This window comes from Littorina saxatilis, linkage group LG5 (genome assembly GCF_037325665.1).
Source record: "Littorina saxatilis isolate snail1 linkage group LG5, US_GU_Lsax_2.0, whole genome shotgun sequence".
Lineage (NCBI taxonomy): Eukaryota > Metazoa > Mollusca > Gastropoda > Littorinimorpha > Littorinidae > Littorina > Littorina saxatilis.
This window is the reverse complement of record NC_090249.1, coordinates 39,812,369-39,833,251: the sequence shown is the minus strand read 5'-3', so window position 1 is coordinate 39,833,251 and position 20,883 is coordinate 39,812,369. Positions and strand designations below refer to the sequence as shown.

Sequence of the window (20,883 nt, the reverse complement as noted above, 5' to 3'; positions counted from 1 at the left end):
TGGCTCTTTCTACCATGAGATATGGTCACTTTTAGTGGTTCACTACCTTATTTTGGTCACATTTCATAAGGGTCAAAGTGACCTTGACCTTGATCATATGTGACCAAATGTGTCTCATGATGAAAGCATAACATGTGCCCCACATAATTTTTAAGTTTGAAACAGTTATCTTCCATAGTTCAGGGTCAAGGTCACTTCAAAATATGTATACAATCCAACTTTGAAGAGCTCCTGTGACCTTGACCTTGAAGCAAGGTAAACCAAACTGGTATCAAAAGATGGGGCTTACTTTGCCCTATATATCATATATAGGTGAGGTATTGAATCTCAAAAACTTCAGAGAAAATGGGAAAAATGTGAAAAATAGCTGTTTTTTAGACAACATTTATGGCCCCTGCGACCTTGACCTTGAAGCAAGGTCAAGATGCTATGTATGTTTTTGGGGGCCTTGTCATCATACACCATCTTGCCAAATTTGGTACTGATAGACTGAATAGTGTCCAAGAAATATCCAACGTTAAAGTTTTCCGGACGGACGGACGGACGGACGGACGACTCGGGTGAGTACATAGACTCACTTTTGCTTCGCATGTGAGTCAAAAAATCGCAACGTACATTCGTTGCTTATTTAATTGAAAACTTTTTCTTTTAACATCAAAACTTGAATGACAATGTCCACAAAAAGTGATGTATTTGTGTTTTGAATGAAAAAGTCTTATAATGCTCTTTAATTCGATTGTAATCTGATTTCTTGATATCACAACATTTTTGAAATAGTTACCCGTCATATTCCTTTAAGTCGCTTTCCTGCAGAATCAGCGTCATCTGCTTGCTCCTGTGCGTAACTGCGTTATGATAAAATGTAGAGATATACATTTTGAATTGCAATCGCAGTGTTTTCAACTGCAAAAATGCTTGATACACACACAGAACTGAAACAAACATGCGTGCGTGTGTGCGTGCGTGCCTACGTGCGTGCCTACGTGCGTGCGTGTGTGTGTGTGTGTGTGGGTGTGTGTGTGTGAGTGTGTGCGTGCGTGTGTGTGTGAGTGTGTTTTTGTGAAAGATAGAGAGAGAGAGAGAGAGAGAGAGAGAGAGAGAGAGAGAGAGAGAGAGAGAGAGAGAGAGAGAGAGAGAGAGAGAGAGAACATTGCATGCGCGTGCATTTGTATGCAAATAATTAAACGGCTGCATTATCCAGCATAAATCAGGGTCATTGTTATGTTGAGTTCCAGTCGCGGTTGTGCGAGCAGAAACGATACTTACTTTATGCCCCAATGCTAGTTTGTTCAACAGAAGAGAGACCGGCCTTTCGAGAGTGAAACAATAGGACATATTTTGTTCCCTTGTTGCCTCTTCAGTTTAGGACATCACTTACGACTGGCTGGGCGTAGCCGACACGTTTTCTCACTTTGTTTTTTGTTGTCTGACTTGTTGGCTCACGTAAGTGTAGCCTATGCGATCGTAACTTTGTCTGTCTGTGCGTGTGTGCGTGTGTGCGTATGTATGTCTGTGGTAGAAACTTTAACATTTGACTAAACACCGAAATACTCATTTCACCTGGTTATTTTTCAAGCACCATCTTCAAAATATTGAAGCAATGATCAACATTGTGTCGGCATGTGTGTAGTTAAAGCGTGTATCCAAAGAAAACGGGTGGTGGGGGGTTTTGAAGGGGTACAAGCAGTTGACTGGTTTCTGTCGTGTGTGGTATGTAGACCAGGTCAGGTGTCAAGACCAGGTCAGGGGTCGCGCGAAGGATTGTGGTATAGATTCACTTCTCCAGTTCTCACTTCTGCATTCGCCGATTCGGGGAAGACGATTTCATGTTGTTCGGTTTCTAAGCTCCAGAAAAGTAAATAAAGAAGCTACCAAAGGGAGATTTCCTACAATTTGATCTGCACAGCGTTTTTCCAATGTCCACGCGAGGAAGAGCTGTCGAAAGCGCAGTGTCGATCTGGCAGCCGTATCCCGGTAAAAGTACAGAGACAGATCTAGTGTCTCCCACTCTGATATAAACATGTCACCTACTGTTAATCCGTTTTGTTTTAATTTCTTTTTATTTCAGCAGACACGGATGTCAAACACAGTGCTAGGCAGTCACCTCTAGTGAAATGAGTTGATCTAAAGTGCCTGTAATGTTTGGATGTCTTTAATTGTTCGTGGTTCGATTTATGTGAATTTCAAGACTTGCAGTAGAGTCTCAAGTTAAGTTTACTCTGCCCGAAAAAAACTGTCCATCATTTACTTGAACATGCAGATATAAGGAAACGGAATGAATCTGTTCTCAAAGTCAAAATGATCACGATTTTTTCCTCAGATTCAAAACATGCACTGTCATGGTTTTGTAGTAAGTCTTACTTTGCAACAACTTCCTTGAACTTGAAAGACAGTTTTTGAATGCTAGATCTGTATCGCGTTTCATTCCAGACTCGATTCTCTCTTTGATTGTACTGTTTGCTGTTTACGCACTATCATGATTCACTATGTAACGTTTGGTAAGCTTACCTTGCAACAGCTTTCTTGTCTTTGTTGGCATTTTCTTTCAAGGCAGTACAACGTAAGATTAGATTCTTTCGGACAGAACACAGGAGCTTGTATCAAATCGCCGGTCGATCATTATTTACAGTCTACTACTACTATATACTACTACTATACACTACAGTAGTATATAGTAGTAGTAGACTGTAAATAATGATCGACCGGCGATTTGATACAAGCTCCTGTGGGACAGAAGGTAGAATGTGAGTTTTGAGACAACGACAGTCGTCCAAAGAAAGCTTGCTGTGGCATTTGTTTGTAAATAGGCCTAATGGTACATGTGTCACAGTGATTCTGTATTTTTCTGCGGTTGATGTGGTTTCTTTTTTCCTCTCTTGTTTTTTTCCCTCCTGAGTTGATCGTTATCATTTAAACAAGACCCTCAGAGAGTACCTCCGTTGCTCCTTAAAATGGAATGTGAATAGTGTGTTGGTTGTGTTGACCGTCAGAATTATTTTAAGAACCAGGCTGCTGCAGTCAGTTGACATGTTTCGCATATTGTAGGGTTACCATGCTGCATAGGTAAAGTGGCTTGTATAACCTGACTATTCTGTTTCAAATCACTGTTTATATTTGTGTAGGTTGTAGTCATCATAACTAATCGCATTTTGCCATTTGTTTCAGAAAGGAGGTTAACCTACAAGATCGACGCTATGTCAGATATGCCTCAGCCACATGAAGACTTTCGAATTTAGATCCACTCGGCATGGTGACAAGTCTTGATGAAAAGTATGGGACTGAGGACAGCAGTGGAAAAAGTGGCCACATGGCAGGTACCTATTGCTTAGTGTCTGCAGTGCAAAAGACAGATAAGCTGATGGTAGATTTGCAAATGAACACAGTGCCTGTGTGTGTGTGTGTGTGTGACGGATGAGTTTGTGTTACTGTTTGTTGATTTCTTACGGGAGCCTTGAAGGCTTCGCCTCTTGTTTTGACCTTTCTTTTAACTTGTCTGAAGGTTCAAACTATGTTAATATCTAGCATACGATACCGCAAAGTGATCTCTTCAACTGGAGAGTCAACAACGAAAGACAACCCATTATAACACTGACTTAGCTCCCTTGGACTTTCATTTCAACCTAACTTAGTTCTAGGTGGCAAACATCTGCATTCTCATGGAGTAAAGTCAGTTCTTTGTTGTTTGTTTTGTGTTTGTTTCATTGTTTGTTAATGTTGTTGTTGTTGCTGGGTTGGTATTTTTTGTTGGAAGGTGCATGGAAGCGGATCTGAATTTCTGTTCACGTTTCAACACAATCCCTGTCCTGCTGTTGTTACTGTTAGGGGGAAGAATTTACCCGATGCTCCCCAGCATGTCGTAAGAGGCGACTAACGGATTCTGTTTCTCTTTTTACCCTTGTTAAAGTGTTTCTTGTATAGAATATAGTCAATTTTTGTAAAGATTTTAGTCAAGCAGTATGTAAGAAATGTTAAGTCCTTTGTACTGGAAACTTGCATTCTCCCAGTAAGGTAATACATTGTACTACGTTGCAAGCCCCTGGAGCAAATTTTTGATTAGTGCTTTTGTGAACAAGAAACAATTGACAAGTGGCTCTATCCCATCTCACCCCTTTCCCGGTCACGATATAACCTTCGTGGTTGAAAATGACGTTAAACACCAAATAAAGAAGAAGAAAAAAATTAATGTTGTGGGTGGAAGCATATGGCATTTCGTTTGTCAAATAATTATTTGGGGGCCCGGTAGCTCAGTTGGTAGAGCACTGGACTTGTGATCGAAAGGTCGCAGGTTCGAATTCGGGCCGGGACGGACACGGGTCAACTTTATGTGCAGACCCAGAGACGGAAGCCATGTCCCACCCCCGTGTCATCACAATGGCACGTAAAAGACCTTGGTCATTCTGCCATAAGTGCAGGTGGCTGAATACACCTAAACACGCAGACACCTGGGTAGCGCGACTCCGTTGCTGCTAGCTTTCCACTGGGAGGAAGCGACCCGAATTTCCCAGCGATGGGACAATAAAGTAATGAAATGAAAATGAAAAAGAAAGAGGGTTAACGACTTAAATTCAGGGATGAAAAAAACCACGAGCCCATGCCTTAATGACTGTCTTGATGTAATTTTTAAGCGCTGTCACATTCACTTTTTTCCCGTTAACAATTTGTGTTAGTTCTGGAATTACAAAAATGGTCTTTAGTAAGCAATAACAGGCTGCATAATTATGTCTATTTACATATGTTTCTTTACTGTCTTGTTTATTCCGCCATTTTAGATTCGTCCCTCTTTAGGGCGAGGGCCAGATTAAAAACAAACAAAAAAAACAAGAAGAGCAAACGCTCGATCGAGTCACTTTCGCAGTTCTGAATATTATATGAGGCATCAGATGGACAGGAAGAAATTGCTATTCACAACACAATGAGTCACGTTCACATAAAATTTGAGCCCGGTCACTTTTATAGTTTCCGAGAAAAGCCCAACGTTAAGTTGTGTGTTGCCGAACAGAAAAGGCTAGTTATCTCCCTTGTTTTTCTGATAACGTTCGTAAAAGGCTACAGATGTAAATACTTTGATGTAAAGAATAATCCTACAAAGTTTCAATCACATCCGATGAACTTTGTCAAAGATATAAAATGTCTAATTTTTCCTTTGACGCTGACCTGTGACCTTGAAAAAGGTCAAAGGTCAACGAAACCATCGTTAAAGTGTAGAGGTCATTGGAGGTCACGACTAAACAAAATATGAGCCCGATCGCTTTGATAGTTTCCGAGAAAAGTCCAACGTTAAGGTGGTGTCTACGGACGGCCGGCCGGACGGCCGGCCGGACAGACTAACACTGACCGATTACATAGAGTCACTTTTTCTCAAGTGACTCAAAAAGCAGATCACTGCTTAATCTATTACCCTCGTTAAATAAAGAATTGTTATTGTCGTTGTCATTGTCATTGTCATTGTCATGGTCATGGTCATTATTTACATACCTACGACATTAGTACTGATGTGGCATTTGAGGAAGAGCGGTTCTACGATTTTTCGGTAAATTGCTTGACCCTTGCCCTGTCCGGCCACTGGGTTGATCAAGACTAGCAGCTTGCGGCCTTCGTCCTTCACCTTGCACCCTAGGAGAGCTGACAAAAACAAAACATATCTATGAGTTTGCAATTGTTCACGTAACATATATTGCTTTTTGCAAAAGTTTAAAATTGTTCGTAAAGACAAGATAGCGGTTTTAAACTCCATTGGAAAGTATGTGTTAATTTGAAAATATTTGAATGATGGAAAAACGGTAGGCTTCATCAAAGAGTGCAACCAATATTAGCAACTGGCGTGAATCAATATGGGAATCGAGGTTAGGTTTAAAAGTGGATGGCGGGGGCTGTGGCGATAGAGACCAGAAGTATTAACACACACACACACACACACACACACCGTGACACACACACACACACACACACACACCCACAACGTGACACACACACACACACACACACACCGGGACACACACACACACCGTGACACACACACACACACACACACACACACATACACACACACACACTCACTGACACACACATGCAAGGCGCGCGCGCGTGAGCAGCCACGCACACGCATATAACATTTCTCTTCGCGCCACATCATCGTGCAAAGTCAACCAATCCATCAATCAAGCGAGTTCTAAGAACGTACTCAGTCCTAATCAAACAACCAAGCAGTCAATTATCCATCCGTCCATCCATCATCAATCCATCCATCCATCCATCCATTCATACATGCAAACGATAGTGACACCCTCACCTTCTCTTTTCAAGTGGATGCCATTGGCCAGAGTCTCGCATTCTGTCTGGCTCCCAAACAGCATGCACGATTTCATGCGCAGACGGTGTTTTTCACATTGAAGGGCGTAACGTACGAGCAAAATGTGCGTGCGCAGTTGGCGATCGTCCTCATCAGAAAGGTCAAGTTCGTCGGACGACTTCTGTTTCCGGGGCAGCACGCGCACATGGACAATGTCGCTTGCACGGATTGCATTGATTTCTGTAATGCAAAAAAAAAAGCAAATATTATATTGCTCTGAAGCTGCACACCTGCAAAGGTAAGCTTAGTTGTCTATATGGGATGCTTTCAGTTGAGGTTATCGTTGAGGCCCTCTCCAGAACTAGCCCTTGGAAGTGACGACTCTGGCATACTGAAAGAAGAGTGAACCTTGGCCCTTGAGATTCACTCGGTGTGAGCACGAACCTCACACCGGGCTAAACACGGGGAGATGACCTTCGTTGATTCGGCGGAGGCATGTTGTCAAGTTGTTCTCAAAATATGATGGGTTTGCAAAAGTTTCAGTTGAATGCTGTAATCAAATGATCAAAACTGCATGACTGAGGAATATAAGACAGGGCAAGGAACGGGAGATCTATTGGCGCATGAACCGATGCGGTGAGAGAGAACTTTATACATAGAGAGACATTCATACATTTTGTCAGGCAGCAAGACGAAAGTGAGCACGCAGCCTGAGAGTCGCAGTTAAAGGCAGACACAGGCAGGCATATATAGACGAAAACAATCAGGCAGACACCCAGAGAGACAAAGACTGGCATGCAGGTAGACAGGCAGATAGACGAAGACAGTCAGGCAGGCAGACAGAGAGACAAAGACAGGCATGCAGGTAGACAGGCAGATAGACGAAGACAGTCAGGCAGGCAGACAGAGAGACAAAGACAGGCATGCAGGTAGACAGGCAGATAGACGAAGACAGTCAGGCAGGCAGACAGAGAGACAAAGACAGGCATGCAGGTAGACAGGCAGATAGACGAAGACAGTCAGGCAGGCAGACAGAGAGACAAAGACAGGCATGCAGGTAGACAGGCAGATAGACGAAGACAGTCAGGCAGGCAGACAGAGAGACAAAGACAGGCATGCAGGTAGACAGGCAGATAGACGAAGACAGTCAGGCAGGCAGACAGAGAGACAAAGACAGGCATGCAGGTAGACAGGCAGATAGACGAAGACAGTCAGGCAGGCAGACAGAGAGACAAAGACAGGCATGCAGGTAGACAGACAGACAGACAGACAGACAGACAGACGAAGGCAGACAGACAGAAAGACGAAGACAGGCATCCAGGTAGACAGACAGAGAGATAAAGACAGGCAGGCATGTAGATAGACGAAGACAGACAGACGAAGACAGGTAAGCATGTAGACAGATAGACAAAGACAGGCAGGCAGGCAGCCAGACAGAGAGACAAACACAGACAGAGAGACAGACAAACACAGACAGATAGACAGACAGAGAGGCGAAGACAGACAGGCACCACACACACACACACACACACACACACACACACACACACACACACCAACATTCACTAACACAACCGCGTGTTTCAAGACTTTCCTTCTTTGTCGAATTCCTCCACTGTGTTTCCAGTGTCTTTTTCTTGTGGTGTCCCTGCACAACAGTGTGTGCTTGCACTGCTGGGGAGCATTTTTTCATGTAGACTATGGTGAACAACATCACTGCAGTACTCCTCCACGTGTGCGCATTCTATATCCTTTAATAACTTCGCAGCTAAGTTAACACGGCGAAAAACAAAATGTCTGCGGTTCTTTTCAAATTCTGAGCATTTTTTTTTCAACTTTTCTCACTTTGGCATCGAACTTACACGACAAATGATAAGAAAAAGAAATCGACCGCGATTTCACACGCCAAAAAGAAACAAAATTAACATCTTCGTTGATTGTCCGGAAAACAAAAGTATAATAAGCTTTCGGAGAAAAAAACACACCTAGAAACTAAAACTAAAATGAAAGTAAAAACGACACACGTAAAACAAAGAGAGAAGGAGGGGCTCCCACTCCAATGTCCTGGAACAAAAAAATGACAGTTCTAGAAGAAGCTACGTCATTCCGTACACGTCAATGACGCAGAAGTATTGATGTGTCCCATTTTCATTGGCCCCACATGTCACTGGCACAAACTTTTATCGAGAAGATTAGCTAAAAAAAAAAATTTTTAAAAATGAGCTGTTTTGTTGTTCCTGATAACATAGATACTATAAGATACTTTCAACGAACGAATTCTTGCCTAACGTTAGATAACGCACGTGGATATGTTAACTACATTGGGCAAAAGAAAGGTTGTTTGTTTGTGTGTGTTTGTTTGTTTGTTTGGTTGCTTGCTGCTGGTTTTTTCTTTCGTTCTCTCTTTCTTTCTTTCTTTCTTTCTTTCTTTCTTTCTCTCCCTCTTTGAGGCTGTAGTCTTCTACTAAAAAAAAATAAGTTATATAAGTGAAATTCTCTGTGAGTTAAACGAGCGCTAAGGAAACAAATAAACAAAATAGGGTTGACGCGCTCATTTCTAAGATAAATCACAGGAGCTTGTATCCAACCGCCGGTCGATCATTATTTACTCCTGCATGCTTATTATTTACTGCTGCATGCTTAACTGTAGGGAGACTGTAGGGAATAAGAAGTAAATAATGATCGACCGGCGATTGGATACAAGCTCCTGTAGATAAATGATGAAAATTGAATAATTACGGGGTATCATGCAGACCTTCTCACAAAAATCACTACCGAAGAAAGTGTTAAGACTCTACAGTGGATACATATATATAAACACAAATCAACAATCGAATTCTCAAACACGAACAAGGCGGATCCCGGAACAACAACAAATATAAAACAGAGTTACTTTACTGGTAAATTAACAAACCCAGTAAACTTCGTACTATTTTAAAAACTAAATTTCAAGCATAAAAACCAATCATAAAATAAATGTGAAAAAGTGATTCATGTAGGCCTAATAGAATGTGAAACTGAAATATGGGGCATCGGATTTTTTAACAAGAATGTCCAAACACACACACACACATACACACACGAGTGGGCATATTAGCGCTGCCGTTAAAGATGATGATGATGATGATGATGATGATGATGATGATGATGATGATGATGATGATGATGATGATGATGATGATGATGATGATGATGATGATGATGATGATGATGATGATGATGATGATGATATGGTAATGCCCGAGCCCATGAATGAATAATCGTGAGGGCACTTTATACAAGTATTGTTCTAGGCCTATAACTCCTATACTGTCTGACAGCAGAACAAATGTAAAACACTTACTGTCGCATGACGGTTTCAAGCTGGTTTTCTAGAACTCATGAATAAAATGCTTATCGTGAATGCGCTATGAACAGTTGTAGTTTTGTAACAACTTACCGTTGGACAGGTGGAAGGTTTTGTCGGACTTGTGTAGCTGTGACCACGACAGCTGACCATTGTCCAACACTTTGACCTGCACCAGCCCCTTCTTGTTCTCTAACACTTTGTAGATCGTCATGGTTACCACAATAACCGATCGTTCCCTGCTTGATTTCTATAGGTGGTACGGTCTTTACCTCAGGGTCGAATCCTTGGACGATAGAGAAACAACATCGTGTCAATTGAAGAATAAGTTTTCCGCAATGAATAGAACGTTATATATATATATATATATATCCCATGACCTCCCTTCTTTGTCTCTGTTACTTCAGTATGGGTATATATGTTGTATTTTTATAGCTCAATAAATACATCATGGACTCAAAAAAATATATGATAGTGCAGATTCCGATTTGGGCGAAGAACTACTTTGCTCCCGACCTTTGACCTTGCGCCGAACAATGTGACACATTTGTATGAAGTTCCAAAATCGTATTGCACGGCTCAGAAAACCATATCAGTTGCACGCAAAAATGAATCTCAGAACTGATCTGATGTATGAGATGCAATAAGCAAACGTTTCTTTCATTATGAAAGCAATGCAGGTGGGAAAAAACGAACATTCAACTTACAAGATAACCAGATGCTAGCGAACCAAAACAAAAACACGAGTACCCTCCCCTTGCTTCGTTAGCAGACGACTTTTGAGAATCTGTCAGACCGTCCTTACCTGGCACGGTTGGGCTTCGCTATCATCAGCTGTTTCACGTGTTTTGCGAGCAAGTCTACTCTTTTGCCTGGCTCTGCAGTAAGTCCACATTGGCGATGAAGGTATCTAAGAACTTAACATGTGTGTATTTTTCCGTAATCCAGTCATATTCTTTCAAAATGCAATCAAGCGGCGGTGACAGACTTGGGTCCTGTTTTCCTCGCACCCATACCAGTTTAGGTTCATGCAAACACACTCGCAAAACATGTAGATACATTTCAAATAGGGAGCAAATGGTTAAATCTACATATGTGTTCCCTAAAATTTGCTTCTCTGTCAATAAGACTAATTGTATAATAATGCGTTCGAAAAAAACAACGTGGAATCGATTCTGAATCGAGTCGAGTAAGCCAAATGGGGGCCAAACCGGTTTCCCCGTTCCGCCGACCTGAAACGCAAAAGAATTGTGCGCTTCAACTAAATGGATTTCTATACGACTTCATTACTTTCTTGCAACTTATGAACCTTTACTTAAAGCTTTTAAACGGTCTGAAAGTAGTGTTACCGCGTACTTATAGATGCACTCATTCGTTTTATTTTTTCAGCGACGGTCACTTAGTTTAAGGTTGCAAAAAGGCCAAGTCTCGCTGAAAACACTGTTTCACACTCCACAGATCGCAACAGTGCCGCTAGTAGTCTACACTTTGTGTTTGATGGTAGAATGGGATATACAGATTACAACACTCGTGGTTTTTTATATGGCTTGTATTTCAGTCAAGACCCAGCGGGAATATCAATCGAGAGCCACTCGCCAAAGGCTCGTGTCTCCCGATGATATTCATCCGCTGGGTCTTGACTGAAATACAAGCCATATAAAAAACCACTCGTGTTGTAACCTATACATATATATATATATATATATATATATATATATATATATATATATATATGTATAGGTTACAACACGAGTGGTTTTTTATATGGCTTGTATTTCAGTCAAGACCCAGCGGATGAATATCATCGGGAGACACGAGCCTCTGGCGAGTGGCTCTCGATTGATATTCCCGCTGGGTCTTGACTGAAATACAAGCCATATAAAAAACCACGAGTGTTGTAATCTGTATATCCCATTCTACCATCAAACACAAAGTGTAGACTACTAGCGGCACTGTTGCGATCTGTGCTGGGTAAAACTGTTGCCAGCGAGACTTAGCCCTTTTGCAACCTTAAACTAAGTGACCGTCGCTGAAAAAATAAAACGAATGAGTGCATCGATAAGTACGCGGTAACACTACTTTCAGACCATTTAAAAGCTTTAAGTAAAGGTTCATAAGTTGCAAGAAAGTAATGAAGTCGAATAGAAATTAATTTAGTTGAAGCGCACAATTCTTTTGTTTTGCGTTTCAGGTCGGCAGAACGGGCGAAACGGGTTTGGGACCCATTTGGCTTACTCGATTCAGAATGATTCCACGTTGTTTTTCTCGAACGTGTGTAATTAGGCTTATTGACAGAGAAGCAAATCTTAGGGAACAAATATGTAGGTTTAGATTTAACCATTTGCTCCCTATTTGAAATGTATCTACGTGATAAACTGTTTTGCGAGTGTGTTTGCATGGATGAACTTAAACTGGTATGGGTGAGAGGAAAACGCGACCGACACGTCTGTCACCGCCGATTGATTGCATTTTGAAGGAATATGACTGGATTACGGAAAAATATGTGGACTTACTGCAGAGCCAGGCAAAAGAGTAGACTTGCTCGCAAAACACGTGAAACAGCCGATGTTTGATAGCTGAAGGCGCACACCAAAACACACTGCCGACAGATTCTCAAAAGTCGTCTGCTAACGATGCAAGGGGAGGGTACTCGTGTTTTTGTTTTGGTTCGCTAGCATCTGGTTATCTTGTAAGTTGAATGTTCGTTTTTTTCGACCTGCATTGCTTTCATAATGAAAGAAACTTTTGCTTATTGCATCTCATACATCAGATCAGTTCTGAGATTCATTTTTGCGTGCAACTGATATGGTTTTCTGAGCCGTGCAATACGATTTTAGAACTTCATACAAATGTGTCACATTGTTCGGCGCGAGGTCAAAGGTCGGGAGGAAAGTAGTCCTTTGCCCAAATCGGAATCTGCACTATCATATATTTTTTGGAGTCCATGATGTATTTATTGAGCTATAAAAATACAACATATATACCCATACTGAAGTAACAGAGACAAAGAAGGGAGGTCATGGGATATATATATATATATATATATATATATATATGAGACAATGACAAAAGGTGACGTTTTCATGTCAGTATGTCCCAAATGACATCACCAGTACATTTTTCATTCTATCTAATCTGTTTTCGTTCTATTTTTTCTAATAACATGCGTTAACAATTGATTGCCAACTGGAATGGAAGAGCACAAAAATTGTAACTTGATATGTAGTTTCTCTAGAGGGAAAAACATCTTCCACTTTCATGTCAGTGTGTCCCATGCAACATACATTTGCCAAACAGCTATGTGTAAGTAGATTATTTGTTAGTGGTATAGAACATACTGATCAACAATCAAAGTCAGTTTTCACATTCATGTTCTACCTATTTCTTATATGTTTATTCTTTTGGCAATGGTGAAATGTCAGCAATCGTGTGTCATTCGGGACAGTAGACATGACACCTGACCTTTTGTCACTGTCTCAAATGTTAAAGCATCCACGCATGTGATCTTTTTCTCTCTCTTTTCTCAAATTATTTTTAATATTTAGTCAAGTTTTGACTAAATGTTTAAACATAGACGGGGGTAATCGAGACGAGGGTGGTGGTGTATGTGTGTATGTGTGTATGTATGTGTGTGTGTTTGTGTGTGTGTGTGTGTGTGTGTGTGTGTGTGTGTAGAGAGAGATTTAGAGAAAACTACTGGACCAATCTTCATACAATTTTACATGAGAGTTCGTGGGTATAATATCCCCAGATGTTTTTTTCATAATTTTGATTAATGTCCTTGATGACGTCATATCCGGATTTTTGTGAAAGTTGAGGCAGCACTGTCACGCCCTCATTTTTCAATCAAATTGGTTGAAAATTTGGTGAAGTAATCTTTGACGAAGCCCGGACTATGGTATTGCATTTCAGCTTGGAGGCTTAAAAACTAGTTGATTAGTTTGCTCATTAAAGTTGTCATTAAAATCGAATTTTCCCTAACAGATTTAAAATGATTGCATCGTATTACTCAATTTCTCCTGAATTCAAACATATATACATATGTCATGTTTACTCTAAAAATGTGCTCAGAATGACAGAAAATAGGTTAAGTAAGTACTGCGTTTGCACGCTACCCGGAGACGAGCGTGACCCGTCTCTATTTTGGGGTGTGGTTAGTCGAGACTCTTAAATATAGTCTCGGCGGTGACTGTTTATTGTGTTTATCTGTTACTTTAATGCCGACAGCTTGACTAAATGTTTTTATATCGCTTCACGCGACTTTTTTTTTACATTTGCATATTACCCCACAACTGACGAAAGAGTCAATGTCAAATGATAGGCCTTTTCTTTCATGTGAATGATCACGTACACCACTAATCTGTCCCAGTCTTTCACGTGTGATAAAAGCATTCTTCAACTTGGACATGTACACAAAATCAACAGCCAGCCTGCAGAATGACACTTTTTTTGCTGAACTCATGTCCCATGTTGACAGAGCCAGGTCAGTTATGAAATCAATCCCAAAAGCTGCCATATGGGTATACAGGGGCGGCTCCAGGGACGGGGGGTGGGGGGTAGATACTTGGCTCAGATTGCACCTGATTGCTCCATTGTTCTTGTTTTTATCCACAAATGTCTAGGGGGGGGGAGGGGGCATGCCCCCGGACCCCCCTAGGAGATTCGGGCGCTTAGCGCCCTCAACTAAACGCTTCGCGTCGTCGATCTGTCCCTAAAAGAAATTTGGAAATTCCTTAAAAAAGATGTGATCCGCCCCTAACAAGGAGGAGCTGTTGACCCAGACCGATAGTGCCCTGTCACTGAGAACTCAAAATGTGAAACCTGTCAGGCTGTAGATGTGTCCAAATGGAGATTTGCTCTCTTCGTCGATAAGGCCTAAAAAAAAAAGGGTGTGGTTACGGTAACCCGACCTACCCTATTTTTACGGGCCGACCCTATAACTTTTTATTACATTTGTAAAAAAAAAAATAAAAAAAAAATAAAATTAAATTTTTTTAAAAAAACGAGTGCAGAAAACGCAATGAAAGCGAAAGCGCTCGAGTCCCACACTTATTTCCCTGTCAAGTAGGTTTAATTTGTACACATTAGAAAAAAAAGTTTTAAAAAAAAGTGATTGCCTACCTTCCTACCCTATTTTTTTTGGCTATGTTACCTTAACCACACCTATTTGTTTTGTTGGCCTAAGCTTGAAAACCCGGCCTGACACATCCAACAGGATTTCAATCATTATGGTCTACATGGGAACGAATGTACCTTTCAAACAGCTTTGTGTTTCCCGAAGAATATTGACAAAGACTGAAGAGTACACTGTGTAATCTCCAGTCTCGGGTAAAGACGAGAGAAGGCTGAAGAGAAGGTGTGGGTGTTATCAGTGAATGCTGGTTGTGGATGGAAAGTGTGATGAGTGATGGATATACTGTCTGTTTGCCTGTCTCTGTCTGTGTGTCTGTCTGTGTGTCTGTCTGTTTCTTTCTTTCTTTCTTCCTCCGTTTCTCTTTATTTGTTGACAAGTCGTTGAAACACAAAAGCTACAATATCATTATCATCTTAGTTATCGTCACCCCCCCCCCCCCCCCCCCCACCTGTTCATCAGTTGTTATAATAGTATGTAACATCGTCGCCATCCTGTCTTTTTCCCCTCATCATCATCATCATCATCATCATCATCATCATCATCATCATCATCATCATCATCATCTATCTTTCTCCTTCTTCCTCTCCCCATCACTATCGTCATCATATTGATACTTTATCATTATTGCAAAAACTGTTTCATCAGAAGCAGCAGCAAAGTCACCGAGGACATGCACCCGTTTCCCTGCTTTTGGCTACAAAAACAACAACATTGTGACAACTTGTGTGAGAAAACAAACAAAATAAACAAACAAACAAACACGTACCTTTCACTTGAAGTTGTCGATGAGCTTCCACAAAGTACAACACTTCACAACCAACTAAGCCAGACAGCGCAGATATGACTTATGGCAAAGCTGATATGTAGCTAATGGTTTATCTCAATTATAACTTCATGGTTTAACTCAACTTTGTTTCTTTTTTTCCTTTTTTTAAGTTATTGTTTCTTAGTGAGAGAAAAATATGTTCCCTACTATCAACTATCTTTTCTTTATTCTACTAATCAAATCCCTGGAAATATATATTATTTACAACACTATTTTTCTCTTTCTATTATGGCAAAGAGTCAGAACCCGTCGCAGTGTAACTAACGCCCGGTTTCATCATAACTTTCATCACAGTATCTATGTTTCTCTCTCTCCGAACTCTCCCATGTCTATGACTGTACGAAGCCTGCCAACTACACTATATATATTCTCTCTGATTTGTTGGGCTACGACTCTTGGCAGGAATCTCAGTTTAGTAACAGTTTACGCTGCAGTGCCCCCCTTCCTTGAACTCAAAGGATGTGGCCGAATCGAATCATCATGATCTCCACTCATTCATGGGTATGTGCATTCCCCAAAACATTCGCTCTGCTAAGTTATTTCCTGTATCGCGCAATTAGAAAGATATGTGTGTGTGTGTGTGTGTGTGTGTGTGTGGAGAGAGGGGTGTACGTAAGTGTGTGTGTGTGTCTGTGTCTGCGTGCGTGCGTGCGTGTGTGTGTGTGTTACATGTATTATGTCCAGAAGTATGGTCACTTTGGTTTATTCATTTTTCTGTCCTCTGACAATGTGAGACGGGAGGTTCGGCGAGACATGCGATTGTGTACTCGACTTATGTTCGTTAACGATATATTATGATACGCAGAACAAGATACACACAACAATCTAAAAACAAAGCGACATTTACGGAAATAGGTACAAACGAGCTTTATTTTACAAGGATAAAGGTTTAAGGCACATTGCCTTGTCTACCGACCTGTCCTTAAACAAATACTAAACATATAGGCCTAATATTCACCAAAGAAGCATACAAATGGAAATAAATAATAGAAAAAAAAGCTAAATGCAACCTTTACCATTTATCTAAGGAATAAAAGAAAATGCGGAGAAAGTTAGAATAAAAGACCACAATCAAGAAAAGAAGAAGAAATGAACCACAAATATAAAAATAAAAATGAAAAAAACAAAGGGAGAGAGAGAGGGGGGGGGGGGGGGGGGAGAGACATGTCGGCAGACAGACAGACAGACAGACAGAAAGAATAGGCTCGGTCAGCTAGAGCGAGACCTGCGAGTAATAAGACAGAAAACACACACACACACACACGCACACACTCCAAACCTAATTATGATTTGAAATAAAACTCAGGAAAACTTGTGTAAACTCATGGAATGACAAAAAAATATAGCTTAATTAATTACACAACAAACCTATACCACTCAACCACCCCCCAAATTCTTCAGGAATTCCCATTTTCGCCACCTGCTCCTCCGTGAAGTGACTCGATGATTATTCATAGCGCGCGCTGACCTCTCACAATTGTTAGGACGTCACACACACTACTGAAATGGCCACCCACAGTGTGAGTGTAATGGATGCGTGAACGTTGCATTCATATATTTTAATAGTTTGCATTCCAAGCGTTTTGGGTTCAGCCAAGGCTACGTTGGGTTTATATAAAAACTAATAGTAATACCGTACTTTGTCCCCTATGGGAGTGTGTGCATCCAGGGGTTGGCAGTTTATACTGAGGTACCTACTTGGATGTGCTGTGAACTCTTCTTTTAAAATATCTCCGATGTTTGTTTGTTTGTTTTGTTTTGCTTTGTTTGTTTACTGTCAGGTTGGTTTTTTTTTTTTGGGGGGGGGGGGGGGGGGGCGGGGGGTGCTCATTTGTGACGGGGGTCGTGGAGTGAGAGGCCCTGGGCTGGGGGCAGACGCGGACGATTTGTTTGTTTGTTGAAAAATGGGTTTGTGCGCGCGCCCTGGCACTGACTAGGGGACGAAAATAATGAAACCACGAATGACAAGACGAATAAACCAAGAAGAGGGCGCGTTGAATGACGGTTCTCTCTCTGTCGCCTTCTTTGCATCTTCATGTTATCTCTTTTGTAGGCTATGTTTACATGCCTTACATTCAATTCAAAACTAACAATCCTTTAGTACGGGTTTTATTACAGGCAGTCCGGTACAATATTCCCTGGTGCAAACATTAGTTCGTACCGTTTGCAGCTGTGCGCACACACACACACACACACAAAACATAAATATGCGACCACTCTTTCCGGCAGACGACGACTGTGACAGTTGAGTTACTCCTCTTTATTACTTGTTTCTCCTTTAGTGTTACTCACCGCGACTGGTGTGTCACCACAACACGATCCCAATTTTAGCGGATCCTTTTTTCTGCAGAGTGTATAGTACTATGATTCACAACGATAAATGATATGAACTAATTATATGAAAGAAGGAATCGGAATATAACATATGTATATGTTTTTGGAATCAGCAAATGATGGAGAATAAGATAAACGTAAATTTGGATCGTTTTATAAAAAACATATTTTTTTTACAATTTTCAGATTTTTAATGACCAAAGTCATTAATTAATTTTTAAGCCACCACGCTGAAATGCAATACCGAAGTCCGGGCTTCGTCGAACATTACCCGACCAAAATTTCAACCAATTTGGTTGAAAAATGAGGGCGTGACAGTGCCGCCTCAACTTTCACGAAAAGCCGGATATGACGTCATCAAAGACATTTATCAAAAAAATGAAAAAAACGTTCGGGGATTTCATACCCAGGAACTCTCATGTCAAATTTCATAAAGATCGGTCCAGTAGTTTAGTCTGAATCGCTCTACACACACACACACACACACACACACACACACACGCACATACACCACGACCCTCGTCTCGATTCCCCCCTCTACGTTAAAACATTTAGTCAAAACTTGACTAAATGTAAAAAGAGAGAGAGAGAGAGAGAGAGAGAGAGAGAGAGAGAGAGAGAGAGAGAGAGAGAGAGAGAGAGAGAGAGAGAGAGAGAGAGAGAAAGAGAGAAAGAGAGAGCGTGTGTCGTCCTCCTCTCTTTATTTCACAAACACACATAAAAACATGTCGCGTAAGGCGAAAATACAACATTTAGTCAAGTAGCTGTCGAACTCACAGAATGAAACTGAACGCAGCAAGACCGTATAGGCGTATACTCGTAGCATAGTCAGTCCACCGCTCATGGCAAAGGCAGTGAAATTGACAAGAAGAGCGGGGTAGTAGTTGCGCTGAGAAGGATAGCACGCTTTTCTGTACCTCTCTTCGTTTTAACTTTCTGAGCGTGTTTTTAATCCAAACATATCATATCTATATGTTTTTGGAATCAGGAACCGACAAGGAATAAGATGAAAGTGTTTTTAAATTGATTTCGAAAATTTAATTTTGATCATAATTTTTATATTTTTAATTTTCAGAGCTTGTTTTTAATCCAAATATAACATATGTATATGTTTTTGGAATCAGAAAATGATGGAGAATAAGATAAACGTAAATTTGGATCGTTTTATGAAAAAAATATTTTTTTTACAATTTTCAGATTGTTAATGACCAAAGTCATTAATTAATTTTTAAGCCACCACGCTGAAATGCAATACCGAAGTCCGGGCTTCGTCGGAGATTACTTGACCAAAATTTCAACCAATTTGGTTGAAAAATGAGAGCGTGACAGTGCCGCCTTAACTTTCACGAAAAGCCGGATATGACGTCATCAAAGACATTTATCAAAAAAATGAAAAAAAACGTCTGAGGATATCATACCCAGGAACTCTCATGTCAAATTTCATAAAGATCGGTCCAGTAGTTTAGTCTGAATCGCTCTACACACACACACACACACAGACAGACACACACACACACACACGCACATACACCACGACCCTCGTCTCGATTCCCCCCTCTACGTTAAAACATTTAGTCAAAACTTGACTAAATGTAAAAAGAGAGAGAGAGAGAGAGAGAGAGAGAGAGAGAGAGAGAGAGAGAGAGAGAGAGAGAGAGAGAGAGAGAGAGAGAGAGAGAGAGAGAGAAAGAGAGAGCGTGTGTCGTCCTCCTCTCTTTATTTCACAAACACACATAAAAACATGTCGCGTAAGGCGAAAATACAACATTTAGTCAAGTAGCTGTCGAACTCACAGAATGAAACTGAACGCAGCAAGACCGTATAGGCGTATACTCGTAGCATAGTCAGTCCACCGCTCATGGCAAAGGCAGTGAAATTGACAAGAAGAGCGGGGTAGTAGTTGCGCTGAGAAGGATAGCACGCTTTTCTGTACCTCTCTTCGTTTTAACTTTCTGAGCGTGTTTTTAATCCAAACATATCATATCTATATGTTTTTGGAATCAGGAACCGACAAGGAATAAGATGAAAGTGTTTTTAAATTGATTTCGAAAATTTAATTTTGATCATAATTTTTATATTTTTAATTTTCAGAGCTTGTTTTTAATCCAAATATAACATATGTATATGTTTTTGGAATCAGAAAATGATGGAGAATAAGATAAACGTAAATTTGGATCGTTTTATGAAAAAAATATTTTTTTTACAATTTTCAGATTGTTAATGACCAAAGTCATTAATTAATTTTTAAGCCACCACGCTGAAATGCAATACCGAAGTCCGGGCTTCGTCGGAGATTACTTGACCAAAATTTCAACCAATTTGGTTGAAAAATGAGAGCGTGACAGTGCCGCCTTAACTTTCACGAAAAGCCGGATATGACGTCATCAAAGACATTTATCAAAAAAATGAAAAAAAAACGTCTGAGGATATCATACCCAGGAACTCTCATGTCAAATTTCATAAAGATCGGTCCAGTAGTTTAGTCTGAATCGCTCTACACACACACACACACACAGACAGACACACACACACACACACACACGCACATACACCACGACCCTCGTCTCGATTCCCCCCTCTACGTTAAAACATTTAGTCAAAACTTGACTAAATGTAAAAACAGCACACACACACACACACACACACACACATACACACGCGCGCACGCACGCACACACAAACACACGCGCGCACGCACGCACCCGGAGTCCCCATGCGTACGTCAACGGCGGCCGATCACCGGCCTCGGCGTTCAGTTCACTCAGTCTTCATTTGTTGACAACCAAGGGAGTCTGGGTTTGGGGTGCGAATTCCATACGACCAAGCAGCGCACACATACACACACACACAATAAACTGAAAGAGAAAAATGTAACAAGTCAACAAATACAATAACATCAAACGACGGCGGTGGGCAGTCGGAAAGGGCGTCTGGGTTTGGACAAAGAATTCAAA

The 20,883-nt window shown here is 40.9% G+C and overlaps 1 protein-coding gene across 1 annotated transcript; it reads right to left on the bottom strand.

Moving 5' to 3' along the window:
• Window positions 1-777: 777 nt before the first annotated feature.
• Window positions 778-15,675, bottom strand: LOC138967754 (uncharacterized). The gene is made up of 5 exons (XM_070340411.1): window positions 15,536-15,675; window positions 9,729-9,921; window positions 6,290-6,529; window positions 5,476-5,622; window positions 778-845 (listed from the first exon to the last, which is right to left on the bottom strand). Exons 2-5 carry the CDS (start codon window positions 9,847-9,849, stop codon window positions 778-780), a joined length of 576 nt encoding a protein of 191 aa, XP_070196512.1. The 5' UTR covers window positions 9,850-9,921; window positions 15,536-15,675.
• Window positions 15,676-20,883: the final 5,208 nt, after the last annotated feature.